Below are 14,987 nucleotides of genomic sequence, written 5' to 3'. Positions count from 1 at the left end.
GATCTTGTGATTTAACACCGCTAGAATACTTTCTGTGGGGCTATGTTAAGTCATTGGTCTATGCGGATAAGCCACAAACCTTGACCATTTGGAAGACAACATTCGCCGTGTTATTGCCGATATACGGCCACAGATGTTGGAAAAAGTCATCGAAAATTGGACGTCCAGATTGGACTACATCCGAGCCAGCCGTGGCGGTCATATGCCAGAAATAATATTTAAAATGTAATGCCGCAAGATTATCTTGCGAAAAAATATAATTCATGTCAATCGAATAATTCATCGTTGTTTTATTGCAATTTAAATTTCAATAGCTCTAAAAAAACACCCTCTATATATTAAGTAGAGTTGAGTAATATTATACCTTTAGAACTGTATACTCGGCAAATATACTGCCAGCCTCCTTAAAAAAACATTAAATGCGAAGTATTTTGAAAACTATTCACTTTAGGCACAACATGCCTCATACTGTATATATCATATCATCATGTGTTTCAGTGACTAATTTTTTCGAAAAAGTATATCTATATGTAAGTGATTTGATGGAAATGCTGTTTTGGATTCCGATTTAAGGAATACCTACAATAAATAAAATTCAAGAGTTGATATTATTAAGTTTATTACAAATTTTCCTCGGCAAGAAAATGCCGAAAAAATTACAGAATCACAGCATCACAATATTGCTATATACAGAGAGTCTTCCATTCTGCCTTGGCCCTTAGTACCTTTGTGGTTTACCAATTGGTCCTTGTTCGTTTTCTTCAGGATGAGCAGCGTTGTATTCCAAAGATCTCAAGATAGCTTCTGGGATTGGTGGAGAGGTTGGAAGATGGTCACCTTGAGGTTGGAATCCTTTTTCGTTTGCGATGTAGCTCAAGACGATTGGAGTTCCATCTTCGGAGGTATATCTGATTTGACCTTGAACTTCGTTGACAGGTTCTTGGCTTTCAGGGATTTGTTTCAATTGTCCAATTTCTTCTTGGGCGATTCCATTGGCGGTTTCGAATCTGCAAGCAACAAAACCAGTTAATATTATATGGATAAATTTCATAATCAGAAGAAGTTTGAGACTACAGCTCAAAGAATTATTTTGAATATGCAAGAATTGTCGGAATTTAGTAAGAAGATCAAATCACATAGGATCACATAGGTTTATAGTTATTAGAATGAGTACCTATTCACATTGTAATGATTCATTATTCATCAGAAATTTCATCTTGATTGCTTAGTTGTATTTAATGGGTGTTTTTTTTCGAGGTATACAACTTCAAGTTGGCATTCTTGTTCAAAATGGCGACCGATTTAACAGCTATCAAGTGATTTATTCTCAGTTTGGTTTGGCAATTCATCACGAATAGACTAACGCCTGAACAACGCTTGCAAATAGTGCAATTTTATTTCGAAAATAATGGTTCTGTGCGGAATACGTATCGCGCACTACGTCCATTTCATTTTGTTTAGCGATGAAGCGCACTTTTGGTTTTGGTCAACAAACAAAACTGCCGCATTTGGAGTGAAGCTAATCCTCAAGTGTGTGTCAAAACACCGTTACATCCAGAAAAACTGACTGTTAGGTGCGCTTTATGGGCTGGTGGAATCATTGGTCCGTACTTCTTCAAAAACGATGACGTCAATGGTGATCGGTATAGAGCCATGATTACTAACTTTTTCATTCCTGAATTGAACAACCATGATGTCCAGGAGCTGTGGTTCCAACAAGACGGCGCAACATGTCACACAGCTCGTGCCGCAATCGATTTATTGAAAGACACGTTTGGCGACCGCCTAATTTCACGTTTTGGACCTGTGAATTGGCCTCCAAGATCTTGTGATTTAACACCTCTAGACTACTTTCTGTGGGGCTATGTAAAGTCATCGGTCTATGCGGATAAGCCACAAACCCTTGACCATTTGGAAGACAATATTCGCCGTGTTATTGCTGATATACGGCCACAAATGTTGAAAAAAGTCATCGAAAATTGGACGTCCAGATTGGACTACATCCGAGCCAGCCGTGGCGGTCATATGCCAGGAATCATATTTGAAATGTAATGCCACGAGATTATCTTGCGGATAAATAAAATGCATGTCAATCGAACGTTGTTTTATTGCAATTTAAAGTTCTATAGCTTTTAAAAAAAACACCCTTCATAACTACAATAGCTAGACCGTGTTATATAGATAAATGGAAGATTCTAAAGCAGTGTTAATAATTAGAACATGATGCTAAAAACTGATTAAAACTCAGAATACCTAGTAGAAAGCAATTATCTGATAACAATTGAAGAAGAATGTATTTTCTTACTATTTCAGAACCAAATCAAACAAGTAAACAACAAAGAACTAAAAAAGAAGTTTCTTTCGAATATGCCCACTTAAGATTCAGATCAGCTATTGAATACCTAGTGTTGGTAGCATCAGATTTCAGAAATTAAAAGAATTTAGATACATCAAAACCGGAATAAGACTTCATATTGTTGATGGTCTTAGTGTTCTTCTTGTTAAGTAGATAGACGCATGCATTTAAACTCAATTCAGAACTTTATCATAACTGGTGTTGAAAGAGATTAATTACATACAAATAGACTTTATAGAAAAGAAATGGACTTAACGTAAAAAGCTTGAAAGAAGTGTGCAGTGTTGCATTGGAGTTAATGATCACTAAGTCAATTATTACTTTTACTTAAGTTAGGGTGCGTTAGATTGTTCATCTACTTAAAAAATAGTTCATAATTAACTTAGAATTTTCATTAGGAAGCAATTGGTGTTTGAAGTCAAAATGAAAAGACTAAAGATATCCAATATTTTGGGATAAAATTGATTATCTCTTCTTGATAATTAGTTGGAATGTATAGTGAAGTGATTGTAAAAAGTCCTTACCCAAATTTGTATGAGCCATCAGCTTGAACTCCCTCATTTTCCAGTCTCAATATTGGAATAGGTTCACCCTGTTTGTACTGAACAGGGCCTGCTGGAAGAGCAGAAGCTACAGCGAGGAAAGCAGCGGCGAGCAACTGAAAAAAAAAACAACCACTGAATTTGGATTTTTTTTAAATACCCCATCTAGTTGAAAATTATCAATTTAATTTCTCGAAGATATTATATTGATTTAGTTTTTCTCGGATATTAAATTTCAATCGAATGAATTTATAATCTTGTTAGGATTTGTAATCGATTACTTCACACTTAAATTGCGTAATGAACATAAAAGCGATTGTAAAACTATAAATCTTTGAAGATAAAACCACACGTTCGTTACATGCAACCGGTGATCTTTACTTACAAGTTTCATCTTGATACGGTTGACGAATTGAGATACACTGATGAGAAAAGTGGTCATATTGGTATATATAGTCGCGACACTTCCCTACTTTTTCGTGCTCAAAAAATTTCAAGGTGCCCATCTTCAGAAGATCCCCGACGATTACATACGAATTTTAATCATGAGAGGATCAAAGTTAGAATATTGTGAAATAGGGCAACACCTCGGCAGATTTACTTTCATTTGTTTGCATTTAGTGCAATAGGATTGAGATCTGTTGGACGAGTGGTTGATTGCGTAACTGGAGAATGCATTTCACTATTGTCTACGGAGTTGAACTTGAGACGTGTTGGAAATTTTGACTATTGGCAAATGGGGTACTATTGAATTACATCGATAGTTATGAAAGAGAGTTAGAAAGAGTTTAATTGGACGTCTCGTATGTTGAAGTTGTTAACACATTGATCTCGTAATTCTTGTGTAGGAGGAAGCTGTAAGAGACTTGACGATTAAGGAATGATATTCACAAATATCCTTATACATGGTGTTTCAAGTTCGACAGCCTATTAGACGTTTCTGGAGAACGGGGCCGATTTGAAATCTGAAAATTCGGAATATGACATTGTTCATGATGCCCTATCCAGCTAGAATATTTTCGAAGTTCCGGCACTTTCGGTTTTACAAGAATTAAAAAAAAATTGTTAATGTTTATTTCATGTATTAGATATTATCAAGATTTTTATTCTCAATTATTCTTCGCTAAAATTATTGCGTTAGTCTTCATTGTTTTCAAAATATTAAGAAAAAACCGTAAAAAAGAGGGAATTTTCTTAGTCACAATTACGTGAATTATTTTTACTGTGAATATCCTATGCATATACTCAATTCACTTTCTCAAACTAGAATGATGTTGGAATATCGTGCATATCTAGAATTTGGAAAATATCATCACAGGGTGTTTCAAATATTGTGCCAAAAATTGTGAACAAAATTTGATCATAACTTTCGATTTTCAAGTTAGAATCTTATTTTTTTGTGATTTCGTTTGATTCTACGGTAAAAATAAGGGTAGTGTTCAAACATGATTATGCTCTCAAATTCAATAATTCAAGAGTTATTCGAGATTTTATGAATTTATGTTATACGTAGGGTCAATTTCATTCAATCTGTTTTTAGAGTGCGTTTTAAGTCAGTATTCTATGATCATAGAAATTAAAATATGCAATTATTTCAAAGTGACAGGTGTACTTATTATTGAAGCTAGTAGATTATAATTTCACGATATGAATCCCCGTTATTCGAATAATGAAATTCTGGATCTATTCCATATCCACGGTGAATGCAACAGAATTGTTTTTTGAACTTGTCGAGCATTCAATCAGAAATATCCACATTTACCACCAATAGACGAAAAGATATTTCGGAAGTATGTTTCAAACTTTCTGTTAGTCCCTTTTCATCACCACGCTGATTTTTTCCTGAATTCATAAAATCAATTCTACCGCTTTTTTATATGAATAGAATTGGCACACAGGAGTCCTGCATGATTTTATTTTATTTGGTAGGTACAGGTTGTTTTCTTCTAGGTAGGTACTCCAGTATAATGGATATTCATTAAGTATGAAACATCCTTTCAAGAAGATGAGGAAATTTCTGATTTAAAATTCGATGATTTTTACCAATAATTCTATTGCATTCATCGTGAATATGGAATTAGATATTTATAATACAAGTGCAGAAGTTATTGATATTCTTCCAAGAGTTCGAAATGAACGAGTAGTCGAATGAGCCTTCTGTACGAGTTTTAAACATTATTTTCCCGAATTCACTGCCTTTTTATTGATATTAACGGAAATTTTCATAAATATCTTTTAGTGACTTTTGCATTGGAAAATGTTGGTTGTCAGAACAGTTTTCTGTATCACATATTTGACAAATAATAGATAAATCCGTTCCAGTCTATTTTGTTCCACAAGATGTGCCGGAATGTACTGATTTGTCACATAATTAGTAAAAAGTATATGCAGAATTTTGTTATTTGAATGTCGGAAATTCAATTCGAGAAATCAAATTAGTTTAGCTTTGATAATGAAAACACCTGTCACATGTGAAGTAATTAGATATTAAAATTTCTATTGCTGGTCTGTCTGGAAACAGATCGAATGAAATTGACCCTACGTATAACATAAATTCATAAAATCCCGAATAACTCTTGAATTATTGAATTTGGGAGTATAATTATGTTGGAACACTACCCTTATTTTTTGCCGTAGAATCCAACGAAATCACATAAAAATAGGGTTCTAATTCGAAAATCGAAAGTTATGATCAAATTTTGTTCACACTTTTTGGCACAATTTTTTTTTGGGTCATCAATTGGTAGCTTATATTGAATTATAAGTATATTAATAATAATAATAATAATAACTCTTTATTGCCTGAATTATGTGGTATTTACATGACTTGTACAATGAGTGCAAATATATATTAATGTTTTTTCCCTATATTGATGCAATCACACATTTATTAATTGTTTTCTTACTGTTTTCTTACGAACAAAAAATTTGTTGTATTCAAAATAATACTTGTTGTATGGATATACGTCCCATAAGTTTTTTTTTTCGATAAAATAATTGATATGAATTTACCTGACGCAATTTTTTTTTCGATTATTCAAACTATACATACTTTAGGATTCCCTTGTTTAGAATAGTTTATAAATTGTGGGTAGGTAATTGTTATTCATTATAGTTGCGTAGACTACAAGACAGGCCTAAAATCATACGTCAAACAATTCCAGGAATATTTTTTGCGAATGCGAACATTTCTGACGATACAAGGCATCGTAATCTTCGTTCAATATTGTAGCAAGTTCACAACAAGCAGACACAGACCGGTTCGAAAGATATATAATAGGAATCGAAAGCAGTGAAATTGGATTCTGTATCGTAAGATTTATAAAGTTTTTTGAATTCTTAGGTGCGGTATATCGAGCTATTAACTCAAATTCGAAGTGTTGGGAAGAAAAACATATTTCTTTATTGATCTTGTCAAATATACACCACATAATTTTTTTTTCTATTACAGTATTTCGATCACTGTTGATGCATAGATGGATTATAAAGTATACAAGGCGATTTACTGCGAAGGCCTATTAGACATTTATGAAAAACAAATCTATTTTGAATTGAAAATTTGCATGTTGTTGTTTGAGACAAAGACTCTTCTACATCTCATATCTCATATCTCTATAACTTCCTGTTGTACCAGAAACAGATTAATACTTGCTTATTTCAAATGGAACACCCAGTATATTATTGAATAATTAGCTGGCTTTTTTGATGACATTTCCATAATATTCCATAACTTGTGTAAAAACTCAATGGATCATGAGTTAAAGGGATTCTTATGAAAAAAATGGTGGCAATTGGGTGTCACGTTTTTTGTGAATATTTCTGCAGAATAAGTCTTTTCGAAACAACCTTTTTATTGAAAATCCTGCCAATACTGACTTTTTGCGGTTTGGGCTGAAAATGTACAGGGTGTTTAGAGAAGATCGTAAACTTGGACACCACAAATTCATCAAAATTCAAATTACAACCTACATTTTTCATTCTCAATCGACTTATATCGACAAAATCCTTGGTATTTCTAGACAGGTCATATCCAATACATATTCCCGGAACTATCGAAGGTACCTCCACAGTTGAATAATTGAATTATTTCAACAAGTGTAACCAATAAATCTATCAAAGAACAACTACAACACACAAAAAGCTCCTCTTAATAATCGTCAAATTATTCAGATATATCGAATATATATTGCAAAATAGGGATTAAAAGATTAAGCGTGACGTCTCCAAAATTGCAGATTTGCATAATTTGGCTGTGTTCACACCCAAGACCTTGAGCATCTTAATATCGAGCTCTTGAAGATGCGAAACGAGTGGAGATTCGAATTTTAATTTATTAACATCACTTTATAATAGGATCCTCTTCAGATTAAATTACGGAGGGACAGAATAATTTAATGATCATTAAATCTATCCAATTCGGTCTCCTTATAAGTCTGGTGTTTGAAGTTCACAGAGGTATTTTGATACCATGATCGTGGTCTTACACTACACTCATGGAATCCCAGAATATACTAATGATAAATTTGTTTATGCTGCTTTCGATAGGGGGCGCTAAGTCATAAGTTCATTGTTTTGTTCATTTAACTTCGAAATTTCAAATGTAATGATAGGATTGTCTTAACAGAAACAGAAGTTCCATCAAATTTGCATGAGAAAACCTGAAGGTCGCAAAGCGATAGTTTCAGGCGTTCTGAAGTTATGGCCGAAAGAATATATTCTTCAACTGATGCACGGCGAGAAACCAAATTGTCTTTAGGTTCTAACAAGAACAGAAATCCCATCAAATTTGTATGAAAAACCCAAAAGGTCGCAAAGCGATAGCTTCAGGCGTTCTAGAGTTATGGCCGAAAAAATATATTACATTTGAAATTTCGGAGTAAAATGAACAAAACAATGAACTTATGACTTAGCGCCCCCTATCGAAAGCAGCAAAAACAAATTTGTCATTACTATATTCTGGGATTCCTATTTCTAGTTCAAATTTTTATATACTTATATCGAAAAAATTATGCATCAATACGATGTAGTATATACCCAATGTATCCTAGATCAATTCCTCTTCCTATTCCATCAATGTTTCTTATTGGATAATTATCATTCTTCTCAATGAGATAACATTCTTTCAACTCCTGTTTGATACACATCTTACATGCGGAATGAATTCCATTTTATTACGTTAATCATTAAAGTCTTCCGCAAGAAGACATTCAAGAGGATGCAGGAATTCAATGAATGCTTAATGATATTATCAGACGGAAGTTTACATAACACTTTGTAAAGGGTGTTTTTCTTAGAGCTATAAAACTTTAAATTGCAATAAAACAACGATGGATTATTCGATTGACATGAATTTTATTTATCCGCAAGATAATCTTGTGGCATTACATTTTAAATATGATTTCTGGCTTATGACCGTCACGGCTGGCTCGGATGTAGTCCAATCTGGACTTCCAATTTTCGATGACTTTTTCCAACATTTGTGGCCGTATATCGGCAATAACACGGCGAATGTTGTCTTCCAAATGGTCAAAGGTTTGTGGCTTATCCGCATAGACCAATGACTTTACATAGCCCTACAGAAAGTAGTCTAGCGGTGTTGAATCACAAGATCTTGGAGGCCAATTCACAGGTCCAAAACGTGAAATTAGGCGGTCACCAAACGTGTCTTTCAATAAATCGATTGTGGCACGAGCTGTGGTACATGTTGCGCCGTTTTGTTGGAACCACAGCTCCTGGACATCATGGTTGTTCAATTCAGGAGTGAAAAGTTAATAATCATGGCTCTATACCGAACACCATTGACTGTAACGTTCTGGGCATCATTGTTTTTGAAGAAGTACGGACCAATGATTCCACCAGCCCATAAAGTGCACCAAACAGTCAGTTTTTCTGGATGTAACGGTGTTTCGACATACACTTGAGGATTAGCTTCACTTCAAATGCGGCAGTTTTGTTTGTTGACGCAGCATTCAACCAGAAGTGCGCTTCATCGCTAAACAAAATAAAATGGACGTAGTGCGCGATACGTATTCCGCACAGAACCAGTATTTTCGAAATGAAATTTCACTATTCGCAAGCGTTGTTTAGGCGTCAGTTTATTCATGATGAATTGCCAAACCAAACTGAGAATAAATCACTTGACAGCTATTAAATCGGTTGCCATCTTGAACAGTAATACCAACTTAAAGTTATGTACCTCGAACAAAACACCCGTTGCATATTATTATTTCCTTTCCTAGAGTTAGTAATTCATTCTAAAAAGAATCTGATAACGAATTGAAAACTTGGAGACCTCCAAGTGGTCAATGGTTTCTACTGGGATCTCAATAGAATGTCATTTGGAGAGAATATGATTGCTACGATCATGACAAGTCCCAAGTCGATTTGAAGTACCTACACCAAATTTTCCTAGAAACCTGGAACTTTTCCTGAAGGATCAACGATAGGACATAACAAGAATTTCATTCCCAACGCTAAATTTCCTCATGACTTTCATTAGTTTGAAGGAACGTATCATAAAGGTTTACGTGGCTTTTATCTAGCAGTCCTAATAGTGTTTTTCATTAACTCTTTTGTTGAAATTGTGGTATCTCATAAGTTTAAATATATATAACATCTTATAGGTATCTGCTAGAAAATGCACTTCTTCAAAACCACAAAGTGTCCTCCACCTCATATGAATCTGAAGAACATCATTAATTTCAACTAATTTCATTCCAAGAAGTAGCCAGTTGCTTCTGCTCGCATAGCATGAATTCCAGCAGACGGTTTATGTTAATTAAGAAGAAAATAATCTACGCCAATGACAAAAGCTATATTAGTCATTGCTGTAGGTAAGGAAATCTACCGAACCTTGACATATTGATGGGCACACTAATTATTGCGATGCGCTCTTTTATAATGTATGCAGCAGTTAATAAATGATGCAGGAATTCAACGGAGTGTATTGAATTTGATCATGATCGAAAAAATTGGGATGATAAACGGACCTCTCAAAATAATTTTGCAACGATGTTGAAGCACCAATTTGCCCACGAATTATTCAGCGTAATTATACCAGGAATTTAAAAGGTTAATATGTGTTTGACTAGAGAATAAACTTAATTATATGTTGTGTGTTTTTATACCGACAGAAACTGCGTGAGATCTGATTTCGGGTAATTGTACAACAAATAATGAAGTATGGAATAATTTTAGAATATAAAGGGTGATTTTTAAGAGCTATAGAACTTTAAATTGGAATAAAACAACGATGGATTATTCGATTGATATGAATTTTATTTATCCGCAAGGTATTCTTGTGGCATTACATTTTAAATATGATTTCTGGCATATGACCTGGCTCGGATTTAGTCCAATCTGGACGTCCAATTTTCGATTACTTTTTCCAACATTTGTAGCCCTATATCGGCAATAACACGGCGAATGTTGTCTTCCAAATTGTCAAGGGTTTGAGGCTTATCCGCATAGACCAATGACTTTACATAGCCCCATAGAAAGTAGTCTAGCGGTGTTAAATCACAAGATCTTGGAGGCCAATTCACAGGTCCAAAACGTGAAATTAGGCGGTCACCAAACGTGTCTTTCAATAAATCGATTGTGGCACGAGATGTATGACATGTTGCGCCGTTTTGTTGGAACCACAGCTCCTGGACATCATGGTTATTCAATTCAGGAATGAAAAAGCTAGTAATCATGGCACTATACCGATCACCATTGACTGTAACGTTCTGGCTATCATCGTTTTTGAAAAAGTACGGACCAATGATTCCACCAGCCCATAAAGCGCACCAAACAGTCAGTTTTTCTGGATGTAACGGTGTTTCGACATACACTTGAGGATTAGCTTCACTCCAAATGCGGCAGTTTTTTTTGTTGAAGTAGCCATTCAACCAGAAGTGCGGTTCATCGCTAAAGGACGTAGTGCGCGATACGTATTCCGCATTATTCTCGAAATAAAATTATACTATTTGTAAGCGTTGTTCAGGCGTGAGTCTATTCATGATGAATTGCCAAACCAAACTGATAATAAATCACTTGACAGCTCTTAAATCGGTCGCCATCTTGAACAGTAATGCCAACTTAAAGTTATATACCTGGAAAAAAACACCCGTTATGATGCTTCGTTCACTTTTCCTCTGCTAATACTGAGATTTATCTATTCGCAAGTGACTATTGAAACTCTAGGTATCTTAGCCAAACGTTTTGTTTTGCATCTTGTGAATAAAGCAAGCAGCAAGAAATTCCTGAATTGGACAAGAACACAAGTTATGTTCTAAGTTTGTTCTCTCTCTAGCGGAGTAATAGATTATTTCAATGAAATACACAAATTGAATAATTACTAGCCGCTAATTGAATATTACTACTGTAAAGATTCAATTACGAAATGAAAAATTATTTTTATAGATGCAACACACGAATATGAACTCCATACAATCATAGGAGTGTCTATGTTAATGGTTTTTTCACTAATAGGTTACTAATAATTAGATTAATTGAAACCTGCGGAAATACTTCCCTAAAACATTAAAATGTAGATTGACTGCATATACATCCCAAGTAGAAGTTCTTCTGAAATAAACCAATGAAAAAATGAAAAAATAATTCTTTTGTGGGGTAGTTCAAGATGAATTTTGAGGAAAATAGATTTCGGTTATCTAATGAACTAGTTTCCAATAGCAACGAGTTCATGTACTCGACAAAAAAAACAAATTGGTGTCATTCACAGCTGTAGTATTTATTCATTGAACAAATATGAAGATTATATACAAAATATTCAGGAAATCACAGGTTGAAGTTTTTTGTTGGTTCAGTATTTTCGTTGGATATCTTCTTTCTCAGGATGAGCAGCATTCCATTCCAAAGATCTCTGGATGGCAGCTGGAATTGGTGGAGGTGTTGGGAGATGACTTCCTTGTGGCTGGAAACCATTTTCATCAGCAATGTATGTGAGCTGGATTGGTGTTCCATCATCAGCAGTCCATTGGGCTGATCCTTGCACTTGAATGGCTTCGTTTTCAGTACCTGCGTTCTTGAGTTGACCTTGTTCTTCAGCAGCAATACCATTACCGGTTTCATATCTGGGAAATCATTCGATCATTTTCAAATAAATATTGTGCCTATTTAAATTGATTTTTAAGAATGTAGTAGAAAAGTGTGACTCACCCCCATTGGTAGGCACCTTCTGGTCCTACGCCTTCGTTGATGTATTTGACAATTGGAATTGGTTCCTTAGTTGCTAGTTGTTGAGCATAGCAAGTGGCACAAAGTGCAGCAATAATAACGAACATCTGGAAAGAATCAATCATGAGGCTCTCTATGTTTTATATCAAATTTGAGATGATTATATTTATATATAATGAAAGCAAAAAATTGGATAATCGTAACATTCAAATAAAGCTTAATAAGGCGCCATTGCCAGACTTTTGCTACACTTAGATTATAAGATATTAAAATCTTCTATTATCGGAGATTAAATTTTCGCAATACTCTTGAAATTCTTCGTTGTCGACGGGTGATGTAGGTATGCTAACTCACCGATTTCATGGTTAATGTGTAATCAAACTTCTTACTGACTCTCAAGGAACACCAAACACCATTTATAGTAGAAAGAATGTCTCCCTCCACAATTATGGTCCTTTCATCTGATAGATGATACTAGAACCAGAATTATACAAATATGAATGTCATCATTCATTCATCTTACTTATCATCAAATTCTCTTAGTCTGAATAGTCAGTCATTACAATTTGATCGTTCACAGAGAAAACTACCAGATGTGTAATTCACCCAGCAGATTTTTTTTTTCAATTTATTTAATTTCAAGTGTCTGGTATTATTTTGTTGAATTTATTCCACTCAAAAACCTCGATTTTTATGGTGAAGTAATTCTGTTAGATTTTCTGTGCAATTTATGAGTCTATGTTTCGAGTGAATTTAAGAAAAATGACAAGCACCCAAAACCTAGCTCAATCCAGCAATCCTACTAATATTTTAAACCACCTGGGCGAAAACTTTCAGATTTTTCTTATCCTCAAAATATGCCTGTAAGACTTTCTCATTAATATGTTTCAATTTTTTCTCATCACACCATGTATCGAATATTCGTATGCCAAATTATTCTATTATATCTATTATTCTTCCAATATCGCCTGAAAGTTCTTCAGAATTAAAATCGCCCATTTTGTTAGTTTAAAACTAATAACCTTTTGTTCACTTTTACTCACAAAATGTAAATCTCACAACTAACATGGAATAACAATAGCAAAGAGATTTGATTTATGTTTTCCCAATTCATATCAATTATATTAATTTTTTGTACACTTCAACTGAACTAAAAATTGTGGAATCGTTATCAGACAATGTCCAACTTCCGCTAATGGACTTGAATGCGCCTGTGTAGGGACAGCTTTAGCAAGGACTCCTATGACGACAGTACGTCTGCAGATCTCAAACTATGGACATTAATTGTTGATTACATTTTCAATTCGAAAATAAAAGTAAAAGTGTTACTATACAGTCCACTATTTATCAATAAGTGTTTTAATTCATAAATATTCAGTATTCATAAAATCTCTACGAAAAATTGTACCTACTGAAAGGATTATTTCAAAAAGGTTGAGTGCTTGTGTGAAGGGTTGACTATTTGGGACTCATTTGTGCAAAGAATAATGTTAAAGTGTTACTACCATCTACTGTTTCACATCAAGTGTTTTTATTCTCAAGGAGTGTTAATAAAATCCCTATAAATAAGAATTGAATATTTGGAGTGGATCACTCCAGAAAATACAGGGAAGGAAAAATATTTATTGCAGCATTTGACAGAAGAGCAGGTAACAAGTGTGGCTGATACCAGGACCTCAGTAAAGCTAGCAGAACCACTTTGGAATTTTCGATTTTATTTTTTGGCCTTTTTTTCCGACAATTTTCAACTTGTTGAAAAATAATGAAGGTTTAATGAGTCTACTTGATGAAGGATATTCAATGTAAATATCAAAAAATTGACCAATTTGTATATATTCCTTCACAATAATATATCTATATGTTATATTTGGTTTATTTTCGTCTTGAAATATGATTCGAATTCTAAAAATGATAAAATTAAAAATCAACCGAAAGAAAATTCAAAATAACTACAACTGTACAAATTGAGTAAACGGTTAACAAATTGAATAATTGAATTAAGATGAAGATAGACGTACGTTTCGGAAATAAATACAAAAATTCCGAAACGTACCTCTGTCTTTATGTTATTCAATTTGTTAACTCAATTTGTACAGTTTTAGTTATTTTGAATTTTCTTTTAGTTGATTATTTATTTTGTCATTTTTAGAAGACGAAAATAAACCAAATACATATACATATCATAAAGATATATTATTGTGAAGTATAGACACAAAGTTGACAATTTTTTGATATTTATTGAAAAATATTTTGCTCTTCAATTGTGAGAGAAAACTCAGGTTCTGCTAGTTTAACATTGAGATTTTTTGTGAACAATCTGATTACACAATAATTTTGGGCTAATTTTAGACTAACGTTTGAACCCACTGCCACTTTTTCGAAAATAAAGATTTTTTTTTTGTATTCATAAGTAACTCGTTAGTAACTATTTGTAACACAAAAATTTTCGTTTGTACCTCAAGGATGCTGGTGGAAAATATTGCCTTGCGCTGGGGTGCCAACTTGACATTTTTTTTCGATATTTTCGATTTTTCTCAAAAAAAAAATATTCTTCAATTTCGAAAAAGGACAGTGAGTGCTAACATCACGGACACAAGTTTTTGCTCTTCAGTTTAAGGGAATTTCATGGGTTCTACAAGATTTACCTAAAATAGCAGTACCAAATGCAAATCGTCAAACCCAAGAGCAAATTATCCAGAAACTTGACAGAAGATTCAAACCTGAGCCGAAAATGAGCTCAAAATTTTGATGTAATCACATTATCAAACATTGTTAAGGAAGAAACGAAGCAGCAAAAAAACCATTAAAAAAACTTCCCAGAAGATAAGAACATAGCTGAACTAATATTTTCCAAGAATATCATCAAATTAGGAAACAATTCATAATAAGCATAATCAAACAACAAA

At 33.8% G+C, this 14,987-nt stretch overlaps 2 protein-coding genes across 2 annotated transcripts; both read right to left on the bottom strand.

The window, feature by feature from the left end:
• Positions 1-602: 602 nt before the first annotated feature.
• Positions 603-3,438, bottom strand: LOC123679089 (endocuticle structural glycoprotein SgAbd-2-like). Its single transcript, XM_045616461.1, has 3 exons — positions 3,284-3,438; positions 2,881-3,014; positions 603-1,007 (listed from the first exon to the last, which is right to left on the bottom strand). The coding sequence occupies exons 1-3, from the start codon at positions 3,338-3,340 to the stop codon at positions 719-721; spliced, it is 480 nt and encodes a 159-aa protein (XP_045472417.1). The 5' UTR covers positions 3,341-3,438; the 3' UTR covers positions 603-718.
• Positions 3,439-11,614: 8,176 nt separating this feature from the next.
• On the bottom strand, positions 11,615-12,571 carry LOC123679091 (endocuticle structural glycoprotein SgAbd-8-like). Its single transcript, XM_045616464.1, has 3 exons — positions 12,436-12,571; positions 12,064-12,188; positions 11,615-11,978 (listed from the first exon to the last, which is right to left on the bottom strand). Exons 1-3 carry the CDS (start codon positions 12,442-12,444, stop codon positions 11,708-11,710), a joined length of 405 nt encoding a protein of 134 aa, XP_045472420.1. The 5' UTR covers positions 12,445-12,571; the 3' UTR covers positions 11,615-11,707.
• Between the last annotated feature and the right edge of the window lie 2,416 nt (positions 12,572-14,987).

Source organism: Harmonia axyridis, chromosome 4 (genome assembly GCF_914767665.1).
Source record: "Harmonia axyridis chromosome 4, icHarAxyr1.1, whole genome shotgun sequence".
NCBI classification, from domain to species: domain Eukaryota; kingdom Metazoa; phylum Arthropoda; class Insecta; order Coleoptera; family Coccinellidae; genus Harmonia; species Harmonia axyridis.
Note: the sequence above shows the minus strand (reverse complement) of the source record. Positions and strands in the feature narration are given on the sequence as shown.